The 22376-nt window shown below is 40.4% G+C and overlaps 5 protein-coding genes across 7 annotated transcripts; all 5 read left to right on the forward strand.

Annotated features, from left to right (window-relative positions):
* Positions 1–1679: 1679 nt before the first annotated feature.
* Positions 1680–4250, forward strand: LOC107227054. The gene is made up of 2 exons (XM_015668085.2): positions 1680–2080; positions 2667–4250. The coding sequence occupies exon 2, from the start codon at positions 2687–2689 to the stop codon at positions 4121–4123; it is 1437 nt and encodes a 478-aa protein (XP_015523571.2). The 5' UTR covers positions 1680–2080; positions 2667–2686; the 3' UTR covers positions 4124–4250.
* A 2459-nt stretch (positions 4251–6709) lies between these two features.
* Positions 6710–8281, forward strand: LOC107224770. Its single transcript, XM_015664951.2, has 5 exons — positions 6710–6789; positions 6866–7067; positions 7133–7228; positions 7323–7592; positions 7670–8281. Exons 2-5 carry the CDS (start codon positions 6965–6967, stop codon positions 7840–7842), a joined length of 642 nt encoding a protein of 213 aa, XP_015520437.2. The 5' UTR covers positions 6710–6789; positions 6866–6964; the 3' UTR covers positions 7843–8281.
* Positions 8282–8961: 680 nt separating this feature from the next.
* On the forward strand, positions 8962–15551 carry LOC107224766. 2 transcript variants are annotated; one of them, XM_046744808.1, is made up of 3 exons: positions 8962–9393; positions 9954–11444; positions 15354–15551. In XM_046744808.1, the coding sequence occupies exon 2, from the start codon at positions 9974–9976 to the stop codon at positions 11414–11416; it is 1443 nt and encodes a 480-aa protein (XP_046600764.1). In that variant the 5' UTR covers positions 8962–9393; positions 9954–9973; the 3' UTR covers positions 11417–11444; positions 15354–15551. The 2 variants fall into 2 exon arrangements, with proteins under 2 accessions (XP_046600764.1, XP_046600765.1); XM_046744809.1 differs by lacking the exon at positions 15354–15551 and having other exon boundaries at positions 9954–10782; positions 10866–11630.
* LOC107224767 lies at positions 12915–15551 on the forward strand. The gene is made up of 2 exons (XM_015664948.2): positions 12915–13302; positions 13863–15551. The coding sequence occupies exon 2, from the start codon at positions 13883–13885 to the stop codon at positions 15323–15325; it is 1443 nt and encodes a 480-aa protein (XP_015520434.2). The 5' UTR covers positions 12915–13302; positions 13863–13882; the 3' UTR covers positions 15326–15551.
* A 1386-nt stretch (positions 15552–16937) lies between these two features.
* Positions 16938–19422, forward strand: LOC124295296. 2 transcript variants are annotated; one of them, XM_046744812.1, is made up of 2 exons: positions 16938–17212; positions 17768–19422. In XM_046744812.1, exon 2 carries the CDS (start codon positions 17794–17796, stop codon positions 19222–19224), a length of 1431 nt encoding a protein of 476 aa, XP_046600768.1. In that variant the 5' UTR covers positions 16938–17212; positions 17768–17793; the 3' UTR covers positions 19225–19422. The 2 variants fall into 2 exon arrangements, with proteins under 2 accessions (XP_046600768.1, XP_046600767.1); XM_046744811.1 differs by having other exon boundaries at positions 17774–19422.
* The last annotated feature ends 2954 nt before the right edge of the window (positions 19423–22376 follow it).

Consider the following 22376-nt stretch of genomic DNA (forward strand, 5'->3'; position numbering starts at 1 on the left):
AACCTTCCCCTTTTTTCGCCCGATGTGAATAATTTATTGCAAGGGAGACAGAAGTGAAAAATAATTCTTCACTGTAAAACATCACGAAATGATCGATAACTTTACCTCGAAGAAAGTTAATGGAAAAAAAAAAGAAAACGACGTTGATAATACTACAACGTAATTCGGCATGAAAATGAAACTAAAATTTCATGTTCCAAATTTTTCGGCGTAATAAACTCGGGTGATTTTCTGTACGTAAGTATCGTGAGAAATTTATATCACCCAGCAAAATAACAGCGATCTGTAAATCCGACAGTGAGTAACATACCGACGGAAAAATGGAGATGATTTTCTTTCAAAGTAATTCGAGTGATTCAAGTTACAACTAAGGTCATGTAATTGTAACATGCAAGTGTGTGACTATCGATAAGTTACCGACGGAAAAGAAATCGTTCGATTGTGAACGTCGAACGATATTCATTCCTACCGTGTCTTCGGTCAGTAGTAAAAGCCATTTAATGTGCGGCGCTGCGAGTAATTTGGCGATCAGTGGTAACAGCCGATGCCAAACATAGATTGAATTAATCTTCTAACAGTGCTCTCATAAATCACTACAAAATTTTTCAACGGTGTTCGGAGATGAATACAATCATCATCGAATTTTCATTGATTTGATTATATTCTTCAGATTGTCTCCAGTACTGAAAAGAACGATTGCTTCTTCAATATTGTATTCGATTTTCTTTAAGGGCGTTCCCATGAGACTTTTACAAGAAGATGTAAAATATAATCCTCCAGTCTCAATCGAGATCTCGTAAAACGTTTCATACGTGAGACTTTTGCTATGTTATTCTTAAAGACAATCTTCCTAATTTTTTTTGTCATCCTGTTATCGTAACTTGTATTTTAATATTTATTTCTATGATTAAGTATCATCATAAGACTCTGTAATCTCTGTAAGCGATTAAGTAATATAATAAAATTTACAAATTATTTTCCTACACACTTCGATTGAAACTTGCGAGCATACTTTTTGTCGGTTTCAAAATGTCAATGGATTTATTGACAAACAAATATTTTGAACGCAGTTTTGGGCAACGGTATAAGGTTGAAGAATAACATATCTTTGTACGAACCAGTAACATAAATGATCAACAAGTTTGACATTCGTTTTCATAGTTATGGTATACACTACACTAACTATACCCGAATACAAACGAACCGGTCTTTGCTAATAAAGAATTGACATCCATCACATATTTTTGAAGTAAAAAAATTTCAAAAATTCACGGCCCAATAGGCACCGTAAATGATTTCAAATAACTAGGCGTCCTTTAATTCTAGCCGTATTGAATGAATTTCATTTATTATCGATCAATATGCATGACAAAGAAAATTTACATTCCGGAGCAAATACCCTTTATTTGAAATATCATGCTTTGAAAATCTTGAAAAAAAATTGTCAGTCCTGAAAAAATGTTACATACTTCAATTCAACACATATTGAACAGCCCTCTAATAATATCTCTCTCTATAATTGGAAAGAACATTTTGTTTCCTAGAGTTTATTAGGGCGTCCGTGGTATCCCGGTCTTCCCTACATACTGTGATTGTCAAGTATTTGATTACCTTGTGGTCAAATCGCCGGTAATACACGATTATGCTTCGTTGTAACAGTTCAATTCCCAGCTAGCACGTTTTTCACACACCCGCCCACATCGAATACACAACGGCACTTGACTCGCGGGCTTACTTTATTTTGAAACACGTCGCTTAAATGCGTGTTATTGTCTTTTCGGGGGTACGCGGACTCCGATACATTCTAAATACGCGCCTCTGCGATACGACTTATACATATGAGGATGCTTAAAGGCTCGCTAGGACGTAATGCTAACGGCTTGGATTTCTAAAAAAGCTTGACAAGTGTCAATTATACATTATATACATATATATTGCAATAGTCACGTTTGAACTGCGGTGTGTAAATTAAATTGAAATTGAATCGAAAGAGCTGCGGTTCAGCGGTGAACCCGCGTGCAAATCGTACAAGGGACACTTGGAGATTGAAGAGGTTACGAGACATTTTACGCGACTCGAGGTGAGTGAAACGATTTTAGAGAATAATCTACCTCGTAATGGGCGACGTAATTAACTGAATGCGATACTCGTTGAAACGGAGACGCGTGAAACAATTACGTTAAATTGTTTTTCGTTCGCCTTGAGTCCTCCATTTTTCTTACCAGATTTCTCTTTGAACGTTGTTTGTAAACACGGATTCGGTACTCGGTATTTTCAAAATTTACTTCTGGGTTTCTTTTACTAGTGACCGGTAACTTAAAATTTCAAATGTATGTATGTAATTTTAAACCGACTTCACAAGGTCACGGTCAAATTTTACGAGTGATTCCTTGGATTGGAATCGAGTCGTCGTTCAGGTGAAATATTTATTTTCATCAATTGCCTCGGCGTTTTCTCGATATCCGGTTAGCATTTTATTTTGCACGCCGTCGATTTTTTTCCCCACGTAACAGAGGAGATGGAGAAGCAATGTCTTGTACCGATCAAAGTTTTCCAACTTGCTGATTCGTTGGCCGGAAACTGCTCTAGATATAATCGCTAATATTTGAAGCAATCGAATCAATCGGCACTGACTCGGTCATTTATTCTATATTTCGAACTTGCAGGCAAATCTCGAAGCGTCAAGATGCCAAAGCTCAAGCAGCCAACACCCCTGAAAAAACGGGCATTCGATTTCATCGTGACTCACTGCGCGAGTTATTGCCACCAACTGAGCGTCAAGGGGGATTTGGAGAAACTCCGTCAGAGCATTACTGAGATAAAAAGTGAGGTGTTTTCATGGCTACCGCCGATTCTTAACCAGCTCTCGGAGTTTTGCGAAAGATTTTTTGACGAATTTTCAAAGTTTGGCAAGGAGATGGCAAAATCGGGTGGTCGCGTTCGCTCGATGACGCACAGGAAAGTAGCGGTAGAGATAATGATGGACGTAGAAATACCTGGACTTCGATGTTCGGACTTGCACCTCGAATGCGCCAATCGTTCTGAGTATCGGAGATTTCAGAGCATCGAGGTATTGATAATGCAAAGTCCGTCGCACGCATTCCCATCTTCCAAAGCCATGAGCTATTTTCGTCTAGAAAACCTGATCGAAATCTGGTTGATAACCAGATGCAACAACCAGGAACTCCGGATAATTGGAACGCATTGCAAGAAGCTGCAAATCTTGAACATCACCTATTCGCGATACGTCACCGACGACGGATTACGAGCTCTGCAGATGTGCCCCGATCTACGCGTCATTGATTTCGTTGGCTCAGTAATCTCCAATGATTGCATCAACGAGCTGCTGTCGACGCATAAGAAACTGGAGGAGTTCAATATCATCAAACACGACTACTTGCCGTGGGCAGGCAGAGTCGAAGTATACGACCCGTGTTCGCGACCAAGAGAGTTGGTCTGTCCGTCGATAAGACGCTACTGTGCCAGAGGGCCGATTTCGGAGGCTAATCTAACCGCGATCACGGTGCTGTTTCCGAATTTAACCTATATTCAGTTTTGCTGTCAGTTTTTCAGTGACTTGACCATATTAAAGAACCTCAAACACCTCACCGAACTCAGTTTCTTGAGTAGTTATTCCATATTGAGTCACGTAAGGCACCTGTTGACGACCGTCGGCGAAAATATTTCTTCGTTAGAAGTAAAGATGAGTTTCAGAGGGAACGAATATTTCAAACAGGATGATGTGAACTTCGTTTATAAATTATGCCCAAATATACAGGAATTGATACTCCCTTACGACCCCAATGCACCGCACGATATATTGGTGGTGCCGCCTTTCAACAAATTAAAAGTACTTTCGTTAAAAAATAGCAGCTCGTGGGAGGCAACGGTAGAATTTCATCAATTGCCAGAGCTCGAAACTCTTATGCTCGCGAACTTTACCCCAATTGTACAAATTGTCGAACGTGCCATGTTCGATAATGTGAAATTCCCAAAATTGAAAAGGTTCTGCTCCATGCTTTTGACGGCCAGAAGAGATACCGGACTCGACGATTTGAATACAGTCGCGAGAGAGAGGAATCTTGATTTTAAAATTTTAACTATTTCCGATCATGATCTGTAGATGTGAGATTGGCCTTCTATTTCGCTAAATAATAATTTTCCTTCAATGCTGAATATAACTTGTTCTTCAATCAACGCTCGGTGATACGAGAGAAAATTTTGTACAAAAAATGTGTTCAATTATGTATAATAAAAAGTGTATTTCGCTATTTCGTTATATTCCAATTAGTTCCTGAGATCATTGCAGGTGAAGGATTCAGAGCATCTCCAGCGATTCGAATTCGTGTGCTAGACCGGAAGTAAAGTATGGTGAACGCGTGGCTGCGGACAGCCTCAACCTTCATCGATGGGTTTGACTCACCTAGAATATGGTAGTTCTCGACATTCCCATGGCTACGGTGACCAAGGCCATGGTTACAATGAGGGTTTCAACGGCTTGACTTGACCCTGAATGAAGGGTTGAGGACAATTTTCACCATGATTTTCACTCAGCGTACGGATGGTGCGCGGATGCACTTACAGCCGGGCACGGTCAAAGCTTTGTGAATTTATAATGCTCAAGCGGTCAGCTCTCCCATGAAAAGTAAGGGGGTCGAACCTATCAAAACCAAGTTAATAAGAAAGTGCGCAAATTATCTTCATCATCTAATCGACGGTCTATGATATACAGTTAAAATAAGACGATTAAATATTTTCTCTCAAAACGTCGATGAAAAATTCTAGTTTCGAAAAAAAAAAACGTATCGTAAAAAAGTCTTGGAAGGTGTGAGATTATTCACCTGTGTACTTACAATAGTGTACAAGTATTGACAAACCTTTATCCCTTCTCGTAAAACATTTTCACTTTCTGCTAGTGAGTGAAATTTCTTCTCTCCATCTAACGAATTTCAATTTCAATTTTATCTGTACTAAAAATTCGCTATAATCTTGCGATTATCTATATCTATACTAATATTATAAAGAGGAAAGATTTGATTTTTTGTTTGTTTGTTTGTTTGTTTGAAATGAATAGGCTCCGAAACTACTGGACCGATTTAAAAAATTCTTTCACCGTTGGCAAGCTACGCTACTCCCGAGTGACATAGGCTATGTTTCATTTTCAAAAAAATTAGGGATGCTTACTAAAACTTGAATAATCTAACCCAAGTTGTAAAAAAATAAACAAAAAACTTCCTTCATTCGCGTGCGCTGCGAAAACTATTAATGATAGAACAAAATGATGTATTACAATTTCTCAGGACAACTCACTGTAAACATTGTGTATCTTCTTTTATTATATTATTATATGCCCGTGCGAAGCCGGGATGGGCTGTTAGTTATACTTATAATTACAGAAATTTTTTCCGCACGACAACAAGTATGATGCTGATAAAAAACTAATCGCTTTTACGTAGAGTGTATCAAAGGTTACAGTGTCGATACTCGGCGTCATAAGAATCTTGGAAATAGCCATTTTTGAAGCGATGTATGAAAGTTCAGAGAAGTTATCATGCTAAAACTTGGTCAACAGGATAATTTTGTCAAACTTTGGCATTGAAATATGAAAGTATCGGTGAAAATATTATGAAAACTAACGTTTGGCTAGATTACCCGATGATTTTTCGTATTTCCATCTAAGCCTTCTCCCCGAAATCTACCCATAATACTTTCCTAATCTTATGTATCGTTTTCCAGCAACGTCCACGCTTATTTTGCGTTTCGGTAGATCGAGTAAAAAAGCACATATCAAGTTGCTTTATCGCCAAATATACTTCTAGAGGCATATGCTTAATCAAGTATTACACAAGTGAACTTTGCTCAACTGGAAAAAGGTTTCGTCTGTGAACAAGAGCCGATGGTCGTGGTAATAATCAAATTTTTTATAACACCTGCATGGGAAGTTCGACTTTGCGCACCATAAAGGGTACGCAAAGTAACCGATTCCCGACAGTTCGCATTAATTACATTGTCTGACGAACGGAAACGAATGACCGAATAAACAAACAGGTAGCTGAAAGTATTTGTAGAAGTTGTATCGCACATTCGAAATTCTCCCGGCAATCGACAGAGCATCGAAAACACGTGTGTGATAGTTATTTTTTCGTCCTGTGCATTGGCTTAAAAATTATTCGTATGATGATAATTTACCGCTTTTATCGTGGATGATCTCGACGTGAAAGGGCACCGTAAGGTGGATCCGTTGCCGTGATAGCCGACGACCAGAGAGATCTTCGGATCGCTCTGGGGACGCAGACCCGTCCGCAAAAGTTAACTCCCGAGTTTTGTTGGGTCACCCGTTTCGTGTCCGGCATGGCACAAAGCCACCCGGAGCCGAAAGCTAACGGGGGACAAGATGAGAGCGGCAATTGAAATAAGATGATCAAAAAGCCACGAGACCAAAGCCACGTGTACGCGGGGGTTGCCGGGAAGTTTGAGAGAATACCGCGATCTTGTGACTTGAAAATACCGTGTGACGGATATCTGTGAATACGGGTCCGGATGAAACACCAGATTTGGTTTGAAAATCGAGACACGACGACGTCCCGCTGTTGTCAGCATCACTATCGCATGTAGCCACTTCCCCCCATTATCAGTACATACTTTTTACCGTGGTACCAAAGACTATATAAAGAAGCGAGCAGCAGCAGTTCAGTCCAGTTCAGTCCAGAGTTTCGACAGCTATCAGCAGGACATCATACAAACATTACGTATCAATTACAGTGATATGCATACTCGTTATAACTTGAGGTAAATATGAATAAAGGTTCAATTTTCTGTCAACTTTTTCCTGCTTCTTGTTTGTTCTTGTCCTTATCACCCACAGGAACTATCCGACGAATCGCCTGTTATAAAATATTTGAGCAAGAGCTGTACGGAAAAGTTTATAAGGTCAGTTTCGCCGAAGACTAATGTCAGTGTAAATATGATCGGACGGTTCGAGTCGTTATTATTGAAGCCTGCGTGCCTTTTTGTCCTGCTGGAAATTTTGTGCCCTGCACCAAACGCTGGCTTCACGCTCCGTTTCGGTAAGACAACATCTTGATATCGAAGTTTTGAAGAGCAACGAAACTGAAAGAAACTTTGGTTCCAGGTAGTGACATGAGGGTCCCGGTCTGCACTTCGATATCGTTGCAGCAATTGGGTCAGTTGATCGCGGCAGCTTCAACCACAAAAAATTTCACTCATGGTACTGATCTTCCAACGGTAGATCCATTGGAAAGCAGACACGTATGCAATACTTCTAACATCAGACTTATCCACACATTTCATTGGATCTACAGATCCACTTGTGAATCGGTCCTCCGACCAAAACGAAACCTACAAGCCTCTTTCGGAAGGCTACGCCCGATATCTCAACTCCAATGTGGCCTATAAAAATTACAAGACGCTGGTAGTCTGGACGGAGGCGAAGAAACTGTGCGAGAAAGAAGGTGCTCGTTTGGTTGTGGCAGACCAAGAGACGTATACTTATTTGATTAATTTGGATAAAATTAGCAGATTACATGTAGGCATTCATCGTATTGGCGACGAATGGATCAGCATTCATGACGGTGAATTTCAATTTCGCAAAATCCTTATTGTGCACGGATATTGCGTGAAATAATCGATCGTTTATTTCGTTTTGCAGGATCCGTTGTGAATAACGTACCATGGGCCATTGGTCAACCTGACATGAGGTTCGGATGTGTCGGAACACAAACCTGGACCGGTCTTCTAGAAACTATCCCTTGCGACAAGGGCAAAGATGTACGATATCAGCATTATTTCTGCGAGATTCCGATTCCCAAAAACGTCTTGTGAGAAGTATTCTCCCATCGACATAGCCGGCACCTGGGCCGAACGGATCCAAGAAAATTCAAAATACAGTAAAGGATTGACCTTCAACGCGATAAACAGCAAAGAAAATTTATACGTGCATGTACAATAAAGTCTTCGAATAGTATTGAAGTTCAGAGAGCATCTGGTTTTTTTCTCTGTCCTTTGTCAAGGAGATCAATTCTCACTCGTTCAGTGTAGATATCGTAGAACCCGCATGATATTTAGTATAATGATTTCTATATTCTTGGGAGAAAAATTTTCTTTCCTTCGGGTAACGCGTTCTTAAATGATATTTGGAGAAAATTCTCCGCTACCTTACGATTCATATGACTATAATAACGAAAAAATTTTTCGCGCGTGAACGAGTCTTTATATGACCAAAGTGTAAAATCGCTGTTATTTACAGTGGGTCGAAAGTGACGTATCGGTACGTGAGGTAAACTAAATCTGAAAACTACCTATTTTCGAGGTCATGTGTGAAAGTTCAAAGAAGCATCTCGAAACTTGAAAAGAAAAATAATTTAATTCAGCTCATCAGCATAGGAATATAAAAGCATTAGTGAAATTGTTATAAAAATTCACGTTCGGCTTAATCTACCGATGACTTTTCAGATTGCTATGTACTGTAACGTTAAATTTTTATTGCTCGTTACGAACGACTCTGTAAAATGTAATTTGTAATTGAGAATAAAAAAAAAAAATTAAGAATCGGAGCTCGAAGCACACCTTCCAAAATTGAACGAATTTTAATTTTATCACTTCAAATAACTCCACGTTCTTTAATTCTACCTGTATTAAATGAATTTCACTGTTTATCTGTGAATGTCCATGACAAAAAAAAATTACATTCCGGAGCAAATGGCCTGTATCCGAAATATCATTTTTTGAACTCCTTCGAATAAAAAAAATATTACACAGTAAAAGAATGATGCATACTTCGATTCAAGGCATATTGAGCAACTCTCTGATAATACCTCAGTAGTGGAAAGAACATTTTATATTCTAGAGTTTATTAGGGCGTCCGTCGAGCCTCGGTCTTTCCTATATGGCGAGATTGTCAAGTATTAGATTACCTTGTGGTCGAATCGCCGGTAATACACCATCATGCTTCCTTGTAACAGTTCAATTCCCAGCTAGCACGCTTTATACACACCCACACACATCGAATACACAACGGCACTTGACTCGCGGGCTTACTTTATTTTGAAACACGTCGCTTAAATGCGTGTTATTGTCTTTTCGGGGGTACGCGGACTCCGATACATTCTAAATACGCGCCTCTGCGATACGACTTATACACCAACGCATGTTTCCAAGCTCGCTGAGAAGAATGTCAACTGCTTGGGTTTATAAAAACCCTGACAAGCGTTAATTATATATTTTTATATGACAATAGCCGCGTCTGTGCTGCAGAGTGAAAATCAAATTGAAATTGAATCGAAAGAACTGCGGTTCAGTAGTGAAAACGTTTGCAAGTCGTACAAGGGACACTTGGAGATTGAAGAGGTTACGAGACATTCTACGCGACTCGAGGTGAGTGAAATGATTTTGGAGAATAATTTATCTCGTAATTGGCGACGTAATTAGCTGAATGCGATACTCGTTGGAACGTAGACGCCTGGAACAATTACGTTCAATTGTTTTTCGTTCGCCTTAAGTCACCCATTTTTCTTACCTGATTTTTCTTTGAACGTTGTTTGTAAACACAGATCCGGTACTCGGTATTTTCAAAATTTACTTCTGGGTTTCTTTTACTAGTGACCGGTAACTATTTTAAACCGACTTCACAAGCTCACGGTCAAATTTTACGAGTGATTCCTTAGATTGGAATCGAGTCGTCGTTCAGGTGAAACATTTATTTTCATCAATTGCCTCGGCGTTTTCTCGATATCCAGTTAGCATTTTGTTTTTCACGCCGTCGATTTTTTTCCACCTAATAGAGGAGATGGAGAAGCAATGTCTTGTACCGATCAACGTTTTCCAACTTGCTGATTCGTTGGCCGGAAACTGCTCTAGATATAATCGCTAATATTTGAAGCAATCGAATCAATCGGCACTGGCTCGGTCATTTATTCTATATTTCGAACTTGCAGACAAATCTCGAAGCGTCAAGATGCCAATGCTCAAGCAGCCGATACCCCTGAAGGAACTGGTATTCGATTTCATCGTGACTCACTGCGCGAGTTATTGCCACCAACTGAGCGTCAAGGGGGATTTGGAGAAACTCCGTCAGAGCATTACTGAGATAAAACTTGAGGTGTTTTCATGGCTGCCACCGATCCTTGGCCAGCATGCAGAGTTCTGCGAAAAATTTTTTGAGACATTTTTGGGTTTCGGCTACGATATGTTGAAATCGGGTGGTCGCGTTCGCCCTCTGGCGCACAACAGAGCTGCGGTTGAGATAATGATGGACGTAGAAATACCTGGACTGCGATGTTCAGACCTGCACCTCGAATACCTCGACAGCCCTGATTACTGCAGATTTCGGATCCTAGGCGCATTGAAAATGCACAATCCGCCTTACGGATTCCTAGTTCAGAATGTCCTGCGCTGTTTTCGCCTAGAAAACTTGACTCAACTCTGGTTGATAAGCTGGTGCGGTGACCGGGAACTCGAGATCATTGGGAGGCGTTGCAGGAAACTGCAATTATTGAACATTATGAATTCAATAAACGTCAGTGACGAGGGATTGCGAGCTCTGCGGCCGTGCACCGACTTGCGCGACATTGATTTTCGTGGCTGCGCTTCAAAATTGACGAACAATGCCGTAAACAGGCTCCTGTCAGATCTCAAGAAACTAGAGGAGTTCAATGTGATCAAAGACGACTACTTTCCGGGGCGAGATGAAATCAAAACATACGACCCGTGTTCGCGTCGACAGACGTTGGTCTGTCCATCGATGAAAAGCTACTGTGTCAGAGGGTCGGTTCAGAATTCAGATATAGACGCCGTCGTGACACTTTTTCCAAATTTGACTCATCTCCAGTTTTGCTGTGAGATTTTAGCTGATTTGCGGAAATTGCAAAATCTCCAAAGCCTCAAGGAGCTCAGTTTCTGGGGTAGCTATTCCGTAATACGTCATCTCGGGCAACTGTTAAGAATCATCGGCGAAAATATTTCTGTAATAAAACTGAACCTGCCTACTACAGTAGTCGGTCATTTGACGCAGCCTGATGTGAACTTCGTTCATGAATACTGCAAAAATATCCAGGAATTTGTATTCGCTTTCAGACCCAGAATGCACATGGATGAATTACTGATACCATCTTTCAAGAAAGTGAAAAAACTGGCTATAGAACATTGCTACATGCGGATCGCGACGATTAAATTTCAAGAAATGCCAGAGCTCGAAGATCTTACGCTCGTGGACTTTGAGCCGATTGTAGATATTATATCATCCATCATGCTCGATAATACAAGGTTTGGAAAATTGAAAACGTTTTACTCCCCGACCTTGGATTCCACGGATCATCAGAGACTGCACGACTTAAATCAAATCGCGAAAGAGAGGAATCTCGATTTTTCAATAGTATTTCTTGATGATTGTTCCTTGTAGATATTGGCTTGCCATTCCATTTCGGTAAATCGTACTTTTTCTCCGATGCTGAATATCAGGGATGTGCGGGTAGCTCCGGACACTCGAAATATGCAACAATAGAGACGAAAATTTAAGCAAAGCGACATGTTACCCATATTTTTCAATCAACGCTTACCAATCGGAGAAAAAATTTTGTATAAAAATGTGTGTCTAAGTATGAATAATAAAAAGTGCACTCCGCTATTTCGTTGTATTTAAATTAGTTCCTGAGATCATTGCAGGTGAAGGATTCAGAGCATCTCCAGCGATTCGAATTCGTGTGCTAGACCGGAAGTAAAGTATGGTGAACGCGTGGCTGCGGACAGCCTCAACCTTCATCGATGGGTTTGACTCACCTAGAATATGGTAGTTCTCGACATTCCCATGGCTACGGTGACCAAGGCCATGGTTACAATGAGGGTTTCAACGGCTTGACTTGGCCCTCAACGAAGGGTTGAGGACAATTTTCACCGTCATTTTCTTTGTATGATCGAATGGCAATGACGAACACAGATTGTAAAAGTTCTCCATAAATCGTTTTCAGTGACAATTATTTATGAACGATTTCTTGGAGAAATCCCATCCATTACGAGTTTAGATTTGCTACTTCAGAAGCGCACATTTTCTAAAATGTAGAGCAGCTCAGAGAAACCTAGTGAAATATAAGCAGATTTTGGAGCCCGGTAGAAGGTGAAGTTTTCATAACGGCAGAAGCTACGTTCAAAATTGTTTATACAAAATAATGCGATAAGTTCGTTTTCTAACAGTGCTCTCATCATGAATCACGACAATATTTTTCAACTAACCACCAGCCCCGAACAAAACCAGGAGATTCCCCGGCTAGCCAGCTCCGTGAACTAACCGAGGGTCGCGTTCCTGTGACTGGTTTTTACGATCTTCTTAAGAGGGTGCGGAGGATGAGCATGGAAGGAATAATCAAATAGAAATGCGAGACGTTGGGGAAACGTGGGGCACGACGGACCCCCCCAAACAGCTGATTAATTTTTCTGACCTTTGAGCACTGGGTACGAGTCGCTTTGATCTAACTCGAAGTAATTCGTCATCATTTTGCCGAAATTTAATTTTAAAACGACAAAAAAAAAATAAAAATGTACTTTCTTTCACTTCAAATAACTCCATCCTTTAATTCTACCTGTACTGAATGAATTTCATTGATTATCTATCAATATGTATGAAAAAAAAAATTCACATTCCGGAACGAATGGCCTGGATCCAAAATATCATTCTTTTGAAAATCTTGACGTAAAAAAAAATGTTTCGTCCCAAAAGAACGATGCATACTTTAATTCAACGCATATTGAACAGTTTGTTTTTTTCAGTCTATTGGGGCGTCCGTCGTGCCTCGGTCTTTTCTATATGCCGAGATTGTCAAGTATTTCATTAAGTTGTGGTCGAATCGCCGGTAATACAACATCATGCTTCCTTGTAACAGTTCAATTCCCAGCTAGCATGCTTTATACACACCCACACACATCGAATACACAACGGCACTTGACTCGCGGGCTTACTTTATTTTGAAACACGTCGCTTAAATGCGTGTTATTGTCTTTTCGGGGGTACGCGGACTCCGATACATTCTAAATACGCGCCTTCGCGTTACGACTTGTACACCAAAGCATGTTTCGAAGCTCGCTGAAAAGAATGTCAACGGCTTGGATTTATGAAAACCCCGACAAGTGTTAATTATATATTTGTATATTACAATAGCCGCGTCTGTGCTGCAGAGTGAAAATCAAATTGAAATTGAATCGAAAGAACTGCGGTTCAGTAGTGAAACCGTGTGCAAGTCATATAAGGGTCACTTGGAGACCGAAGAGGTTACGAGACATTCTACGCGACTCGAGGTGAGTGAAACGATTTTGGAGAATAATTTATCTCGTAATTGGCGGCGTAATTAGCTGAATGCGATACTCGTTGGAACGGAGACGCCTGGAACAATTACGTTCAATTGTTTTTCGTTCGCCTTGAGTCACCCATTTTTCTTACCGGACTTCTCTTTGAACGTTATTTGTAAACACAGATTCGGTACTTGGTGTTTTCGAAATTTACTTCTGTGTTTCTTTCACGAGTAACCGATAACTATCTTTTACCGATTTCACAAGCTCGCGGTCATATTTTACGAGTGATTCCTTAGATTGGAATCGAGTCGTCGTTCAGATGAAACATTTATTTTCATCAATTGCCTCGGCGTTTTCTCGATATCCGGTTAGCATTTTATTTTGCACGCCGTTGATTTTTTTCCACCTAATAGAGGAGATGGAGAAGCAATGTCTTGTACCGATCAACGTTTTCCAACTTGCTGATTCGTTGGCCGGAAACTGCTCTAGATATAATCGCTAATATTTGAAGCATCCGAATCAATAGGCACTGACCCGGTCATTTATTCTATATTTCGAACTTGCAGGCAAATCTCGAAGCGTCAAGATGCCAAAGCTCAAGCAGCCAACACCCTTGACGGAACTGGTATTCGATTTCATCGTTAATCACTGCGCGAATTATTGCCACCAGCTGAGCCTCAAGGGGAATTTGGAGAAACTACGTCGGACCATTAATGAGATTAAAACTGAATTGTTTCGATGGATGCCACTGGTCCTTCGCCAGCGTGCAGCGTTCTGCACCAGTTTTGTTACGACATTTTTGGGTTTAGGCTACGATGTGATGTCTACGGGTGGTCTCGTTCGCCCGGCGGCGCACAACAAAGCAGCGATTGAGATAATGATGGACGTAGAAATACCTGGACTGCGATGTACAGACCAGCACCTCGGACACCTCAAGGTCCGTGATTACCACAGATTTCGGACTATAAACACATTGGATATGCGCAATCCGCGTTTCGGATACCGACTTCATGATGTACTGAGCCGTTTTCGCCTAGAAAACTTGACTCAACTCGTGTTGGTAAGCTGGTGCAATAACCAGGCACTCGAGGTCATTGGAAGCCATTGCAGGAATCTGCGATTATTGAACATTTCGAATTCACAAAGGGTCAGTGACGTGGGATTGCTAGCTCTGCTGCCGTGCACCGACTTGCGCAATATTGATTTTCGTGCCTGTGCTACAAGAATAACGTACGATACCGTAAACACGCTGCTGTCAACTTTTACGAAACTAGAGCAGTTCAATACGATCAATCACGAGTACTATCCGGGGCAAGATCAAACCAAAGCATTCGACCCGTGTAAGCGTGAACGGACGTTGGTCTGTCCGTCGATGGATCGCTACTGTTTCAGAGGGACGGTTTACAATTATGATCTAGACGCCGTCGTGACACTTTTTCCAAATTTGTCTCGTCTCCAGTTTTGCTGTAACATGGTTGGTGATTACCAGATATTGCAAAATCTCCACAGGCTCGAGGAGCTCAGTTTCTGGGGCGACGTTTCCATAGTACCTCATCTCTGGCAACTGTTAAGGATCATCGGCGAAAATATTACTGTATTAAACGTACATATGCCTAATGGAGTACCCGGTCTTTTCACACAGAATGAAGTGAACTTCGTTCATGAATGCTGCAAAAATATCCAGGAATTTTCATTCGGTTTCGTATCCAGAATAGACATGGACAAATTGCTGATACGGCCTTTCATGAAATTGAAAAAACTGGTGATAGTACATCGCCACATGCGGACCGCGACGATTGAATTTCAAGAAATGCCAGCGCTCGAAGATCTTTCACTCACGTACTTTGATCCGATTGTAGATATTATATCATCCATGATGTTCGACAATACAAGGTTTGGAAATTTGAAAAGGATTAAGTACCCGATCTTGGATGCCACGGATCATCAGTTATTGCATCACTTAAATCTAATCGCGAAAGAGAGGAATCTCGATATTTCAGTAGTATTTGTTGGTAGTAAATCCTTGTAGATATTGGTTTGCCATTCCATTTCGGTAAATCATACTTTTTCTCCGATGCTGAATATCGGGGATGCGCGGGTAGCCCCGGACACTCGAAATATGCAACAATAGAGACGAAAATTTAAGCAAAGCGACATGTTACCCATATTTTTCAATCAACGCTTACCAATCGGAGAAAAAATTTTGTATAAAAAATGTGTGTCCAAGTATGAATAATAAAAAGTGCACTCCGCTATTTCGTTGTATTTAAATTAGTTCCTGAGATCATTGCAGGTAAAGGATTCAGAGCATCTCCAGCGATTCGAATTCGTGTGCTAGACCGGAAGTAAAGTATGGTGAACGCGTGGCTGCGGACAGCCTCAACCTTCATCGATGGGTTTGACTCACCTAGAATATGGTAGTTCTCGACATTCCCATGGCTACGGTGACCAAGGCCATGGTTACAATGAGGGTTTCAACGGCTTGACTTGGCCCTCAACGAAGGGTTGAGGACAATTTTCACCGTCATTTTCTTTGTGTGATCGAATGGCAATGACGAACACAGATTGTAAAAGTTCTCCATAAATCGCTTTCAGTGGCAATTATTTATGAACGATTTCTTGGAAAAATCCCATCCATTACGAGTTTAGATTTGCTACTTCAGAAGCGCACATTTTTTAAAATGTAAAGCAGCTCAGAGAAACCTAGTAAAATATAAGCAGATTTTGGAGCCCGGTAGAAGGTGAAGTTTTCATAACGGCAGAAGCTACGTTCAAAATTGTTTATACAAAATAATGCGATAAGTTCGTTTTCTAACAGTGCTCTCATCATGAATCACGACAATATTTTTCAACTAACCACCAGCCCCGAACAAAACCAGGAGATTCCCCGGCTAGCCAGCTCCGTGAACTAACCGAGGGTCGCGTTCCTGTGACTGGTTTTTACGATCTTCTTAAGAGGGTGCGGAGGATGAGCATGGAAGGAATAATCAAATAGAAATGCGAGACGTTGGGGAAACGTGGGGCACGACGGACCCCCCCAAACAGCTGATTAATTTTTCTGACCTTTGAGCACTGGGTACGAGTCGCTTTGATCTAACTCGAAGTAATTCGTCATCATTTTGCCGAAATTTAATTTTAAAATGACAAAAAAAAAATAAAAATGTACTTTCTTTCACTTCAAATAACTCCATCCTTTAATTCTACCTGTACTGAATGAATTTCATTGATTATCTATCAATATGTATGAAAAAAAAAATTCACATTCCGGAACGAATGGCCTGGATCCAAAATATCATTCTTTTGAAAATCTTGACGTAAAAAAAAATGTTTCGTCCCAAAAGAACGATGCATACTTTAATTCAACGCATATTGAACAGTTTGTTTTTTTCAGTCTATTGGGGCGTCCGTCGTGCCTCGGTCTTTTCTATATGCCGAGATTGTCAAGTATTTCATTAAGTTGTGGTCGAATCGCCGGTAATACACCATCATGCTTCCTTGTAACAGTTCAATTCCCAGCTTGCACGCTTTATACACACCCACACACATCGAATACACAACGGCACTTGACTCGCGGGCTTACTTTATTTTGAAACACGTCGCTTAAATGCGTGTTATTGTCTTTTCGGGGGTCCGCGGACTCCGATACATTCTAAATACGCGCCTCTGCGATACGACTTATACACCAACGCATGTTTCCAAGCTCGCTGAGAAGAATGTCAACGGCTTGGATTTATAAAAACCCTGACAAGCGTTAATTATATATTTTTATATGACAATAGCCGCGTCTGTGCTGCAGAGTGAAAATCAAATTGAAATTGAATCGAAAGAACTGCGGTTCAGTAGTGAAAACGTTTGCAAGTCGTACAAGGGACACTTGGAGATTGAAGAGGTTACGAGACATTCTACGCGACTCGAGGTGAGTGAAACGATTTTGGAGAATAATTTATTTCGTAATTGGCGACGTAATTAGCTGAATGCGATACTCGTTGAAACGGAGACGCCAGGAACAATTACGTTCAATTGTTTTTCGTTCGCCTTGAGTCCCTCATTTTCCTTACCGGATTTCTCTTTGACCGTTATTTGTAAAAACACATTCGGTACTTGGTGTCTTCGAAATTTACTTCTGGGTTTGTTCTAAGAGTGACCGGTAACCATTTTTCATTGACCTCACCAGCTCAAGTTAAATCATACGAGTGATTCCTTAGATCGTAATCAAGTCGTCGTTAAGTTGAATCATTCACTTTCATCAATTGCCTCAGCGTTTTCTTGATATCCGGTTAGCATTTTATTTACACATAGTCGATTTTTTTCTGTAAGTAACAGAGGAGACGGAGAAGCAATGTGTTGTACCGATCGAAGTTTTCCAACTTGTTGATTCATTGGCCGAAAACTGCTTCTGGATATAATCGCTTACATTCGCAGCATCAGAATCAATCGGCACTTACTCTGTCATTTATTCGATATTTCGAAGTTGCAGACAAATATTGAAACGTCAAGATGCCAAAGCTCAAGCAGCCAACTTCCCTGCAGGAACTGGTATTCGATTTCATCGTCAATCACTGCGCGAATTATTGCCACCAGCTGAGCCTCAAGGGGGATTTGGAGAAACTACGTCAGACCATTACTGAGATCAAAACTGAATTGTTTCCATGGCTGCCACCGATCCTTGGCCAGCCCTCAGAGTTCTGCGAAAATTTTTTCGAAATATTTTTATTGCGTGGCTACGATACTTTAAAATCGAGTAATATTTGTCGTCCGATCGCGCACAACAGAGCAGCGGCTGAGATAATGATGGACGTAGAAATACCTGGACTCATATGTTCAGACCTGCACCTCGAATACCTCGATATCCGAGATTATCGCAGATTCAAGATCCTAGATGCATTGAAAATGTACGATTTCCCAGTTTTTCAAGCCCTGGACTATTTTCCTCTAGAAAATTTGACCGAACTCTGGATGATAAACTGGTGCACTAACCATGAACTGGAGATCGTTGGATCGCGTTGCAGGAAGCTGAAAATCTTGAACATTTCGTATTCACGAAACGTAACTGACGATGGATTGCGAGCTTTGCGACCGTGCGCCGACTTGCGCGTCATTCATTTTCGTTGCTCTGTCTCAAAAGTGACCAACGATGCCATAAACGAGCTGCTGTCAACGCATACGAAACTAGAGGAGTTCAACACGATCAGTGTCAAATACTTGCCGGGGCGAGACGAAATCAGAATATACGATCCGTGTTCGCGTCGACAGACGCTGGTCTGTCCGTCGGTAAAACGCTACTGTATCAGAGGGGCGGTTTGGAGTTCGGATCTAAACGCCATCGTGACACTTTTTCCGAATTTGACCAATCTCCAGTTTTGCTGTAGGTCTTTGATTGATTTGCGCGTGTTGCAAAATCTTAAAAACCTCAAGGTGCTCTGTTTCTTGGGCATTCATTCGGTGATAATTTATATTGAGCAACTGTTAACGGTCATCGGCGAAAATATTTCTGTAATCGAGATAAAGATGTCTTCTACGGCAGTCGGTCATTTGACACAGAATGATGTGAACTTCGTTCATAAATTCTGCAAAAATATCCAGGAATTTGTATTCTCTTACAGACCCACAATACGAATGGATAAATTGCTGATGCCGTCTTTTATGAAATTGAAAAAACTGTCGATAGAACGTTGCTTCATGCTGACCGCGACGATAGAGTTTCAGGAAATGCCAGAGCTCGAAGATCTTACGCTCGTGAACTTCGAGCCAATTGTAGATATTATATCATCCATCATGCTCGATAATATAAGATTTGGAAAATTGAAAATGTTTCACTCCATGATTTTGGAGGGCAAAGAGCATCAGAGACTCAACGGCTTGAATCAAATCGCGAAAGAGATGAATATCGATTTTTCAGTAGTATTTTTTGGTGATTTTGAATTGTAGATATTTGTTTGCCGTTCCATTTCGGTGAATCATACTTTTTATCCGATGCTCAATTTCGGGGATGTGCGGGTAGCCCCGGACACTCGAAGTATGCGACAATAGAGACGAAAATGTAAATAACGTGACATATTGCTCACATTTTAAATCAACGCTTGACAATTGGAAAGAAAATTTTGTACAGAAAATGTGTGTATAATTGTGTATAATAAAAAGTGTACTCTGCTGTTTCGTTATATTCCAATTAGTTCCTGAGATGATTGCAGGTAAAGGATTCAGAGCATCTTCAGCGATTAGAATTCATGTGCCAGACCGGAAGTCAAGTATGGTGAACGCGTGGCTCCGGACAGCCTCAACCTTCATCGATGGGTTTGACTTACCTAGAATATGGTGGTTTTCGACATTCCCATGGCTACGGTGACCAAGGCCATCGTTACAATGAGGGTTACAACGGTTTGACTTGGCCCTGAACGAAGGGCTGAGGACAAATCTCACCATGATTTTCTCTCAGCGTACGGACGGTGAGCAGATGCACTTACAGCCGGGTACGGTCAAAGCTTTGTGAATTTATAATGCTCAAGCGGTCAGCTCTCTCATGAAAAATAAGGGGGTCGAACCTATCAAAACCAAGTTAATAAAAAAGCGCGCAAATTTTCCTCATCATCTAATCAACAGTCTATGATATACAGTGAAAATAAGACGATTAAATATTTTCTCTCAAAACGTCGATGAGCAATTCTAGTTTCGAAGAAAAAAGTATCGTAAAAAATTCTTCGAAGGTGCGAGAGCATTCACCTTGGTATATTTGCCATAGTTCCTGGAACCTGGAGGCTGAATTCAACAACACCATTACAAAGATTGGCCGACCAAATACGGCTTGCTTCACTTATGTCGCTGTTGTTGCAAAACCGAAGAGAACGAGACCTGCAACAGTGCCTGCAGGTAAATTCACGTCACCCGGGAGTGGAGGATAACTCAATTAACTTACTCGACGACCGGCAAAAAATGTTCGTTGATATTTCTGTGGTCGATGCGTCAGCCGTCCTCCACATCGGTCGGACGGGTTTCTACAGAAATCGAGGATAAGACCGACATTGTAGAAACACTGCCGTGCCACTGACTGGTATTTATTCGGAATGCTTCAATTATTTTTTACGTGCAGTCGAATGGGAAAGCACATCGCCTTGTCCGCGTAACTTGATCGAGTGTAGCTTTTATCCGTCTGTGTTTACAATTCGAAGCTCCTGATTTCTCTTATTATTCATTATTCTATTCGTGTCCTTCGAGACAAGTTAAAATACGATAGAAGTATCTGCTTGATCGGAAATTCGCAATCGGGAGTAAGAGAGTACCGCCAGTCACAATTTCAATTTGTAATCTGGAAAGCAAAAGTACAAATTACAATTGCTATTTTCAATTAGTTAAAATCGGGTTTTCTTCTAGCGACAAGTCACTCTACTGATTACAGCACGGTAAAGCTCACAAAACAAAAAAAAAAAAAATCAGAAACAGGTTCTATCAATTATTTGTAAACGAGTAAAAAGATCAAGCTTATCTTTTTTTTCCCCGATTTTATGACTGTAGGAAATTCAACGACATTCAGCCAAACAGGAAAGATGATTGCGATTATAATTGTCTTCGGCAATTTGACTCAGAATTGAAATTACTCGGGCGTTGATTTTTAAGTTTAAATAAAAAGTCGAATCTTCTTTTATTCCTCAACTACGAAATACCTTATGATTTTGCATAGACAAAAATTTCTAACCATAATTATTGTCCAGGTAGACAAGGATTTTGGAAAATCGGTCAAACCGATCAATGAGTTGAGTCAGAAAAAGTTACGTATCTTTTCTAAGTAATGGCATATATATTCGTTGAATTAGAGACTCGGTTCACATATTGTGCGATTCAAATGAGCCAAATGAAGCTATCGCGCCATCTAATCTTAATTATAAAACATTTCTGTCCATATATTGCGCAACGAACGGGAGTAAACAAGCAGTATCTAGTGTATAAATGTACATACCGATGTAATCTGCGGCAATTAAATTGCACGGTTATGACTCGAGTACCTTGTCGAGTAAAAGCGGGGAAAAAGTTATGAGAAAAATGCGTAATCCTCGACTCGACATCGTCGCGCATTCTGCACTGCTCATCACGAGTCACGGATATTCGCATTCTTGTAGACTTCCAATTATGAAATTTCTCCTATATACCATTTTCGAAAAGGATTTAATAAAAGTACGAGAGAAAAGGATTCAGAAAATTAGGTTTAATTGATCTTCACTTAAATCGTACAGCGCAGCGTCAGAAAAGCGCGTTTTTTGTTTCAAGGAACTGCAAATTTCGAAGTCCTTAAATTATGTGGTACTAACCACATAATATCGTGATTGAAAACATTGCTTTGTTTTTTTACTCTTTTACAGAATTTTCAAAGCAGCGCGAACGGCAGAAATCGGAAATTTGAAGAAAGTATGATTAGAATTGCGATATTCTATGTATTTTTGCTTGCGATAATTTAGATTTTTCTGCATTCTAGTTTTTCCATACTTTAACTTTACACTTGTTTAAATTCTACGAAACAGGTTCTCACGTTTTTGAAGAGCTAACCGAGCGAGGGTAAAAATTTAGGAATAATAAAAAATACAAGGGCGACAATATCGAATTTTTGAAGAAACGTTCGTTTCATTTATACAGTACAAAAATGTATAAAATCGAAGTATGGAGGAATAAAAAAATACAAAGGTTAGAATGTATAGAATGCCAAAATATAGAATCGTCAGAATTCGCCTGAATAATTTAAAATCGTAAACAGATTCTAGATTTTCCGTTTCATGTTTTAAACTTTCTATACTTCGTATTTCTTCATTTCGGTTTCGTATATTTTCGATCTTCTCGAATCAGATTTTCACGTCTTTGAAAATCGATCCTTCTATCAATCGGCGATTCTATTTTTTATCCCAAACTTGTGGCATTTAGATTTAATTCCAATGATTCCATATTTTTACCCCCCGATCGTTAACTTCCCGTATCTCTGTTTTAAAAGGAAGGAAGTTATTCTAATTACTCCGAAAATGAAAAGTTGGGTTTTCACTAGATCTCCACGTCTTGCTGTTTAGAGAATCACCTCCCATCATTTTCAGATTTGGGTAAAA

Source organism: Neodiprion lecontei, chromosome 7 (assembly GCF_021901455.1).
Source record: "Neodiprion lecontei isolate iyNeoLeco1 chromosome 7, iyNeoLeco1.1, whole genome shotgun sequence".
Taxonomy (NCBI): domain Eukaryota; kingdom Metazoa; phylum Arthropoda; class Insecta; order Hymenoptera; family Diprionidae; genus Neodiprion; species Neodiprion lecontei.

Excerpts from the sequence above, each read along its gene's own strand:
- LOC107224766 (XM_046744808.1), top strand. The coding sequence starts at position 9,974 with ATGCCAATGCTCAAGCAGCCGATACCCCTGAAGGAACTGGTATTCGAT.
- LOC107224767 (XM_015664948.2), top strand. The coding sequence starts at position 13,883 with ATGCCAAAGCTCAAGCAGCCAACACCCTTGACGGAACTGGTATTCGAT.
- LOC107224770 (XM_015664951.2), top strand. The coding sequence starts at position 6,965 with ATGATCGGACGGTTCGAGTCGTTATTATTGAAGCCTGCGTGCCTTTTT. Across the intron at positions 7,229-7,322 it reads CACAAAAAATTTCACTCATG|ATCCACTTGTGAATCGGTCC; the intron begins GTACTGATCTTC and ends TTGGATCTACAG. Across the intron at positions 7,593-7,669 it reads ATGGATCAGCATTCATGACG|GATCCGTTGTGAATAACGTA; the intron begins GTGAATTTCAAT and ends TTCGTTTTGCAG.
- LOC124295296 (XM_046744812.1), top strand. The coding sequence starts at position 17,794 with ATGCCAAAGCTCAAGCAGCCAACTTCCCTGCAGGAACTGGTATTCGAT.
- LOC107227054 (XM_015668085.2), top strand. The coding sequence starts at position 2,687 with ATGCCAAAGCTCAAGCAGCCAACACCCCTGAAAAAACGGGCATTCGAT.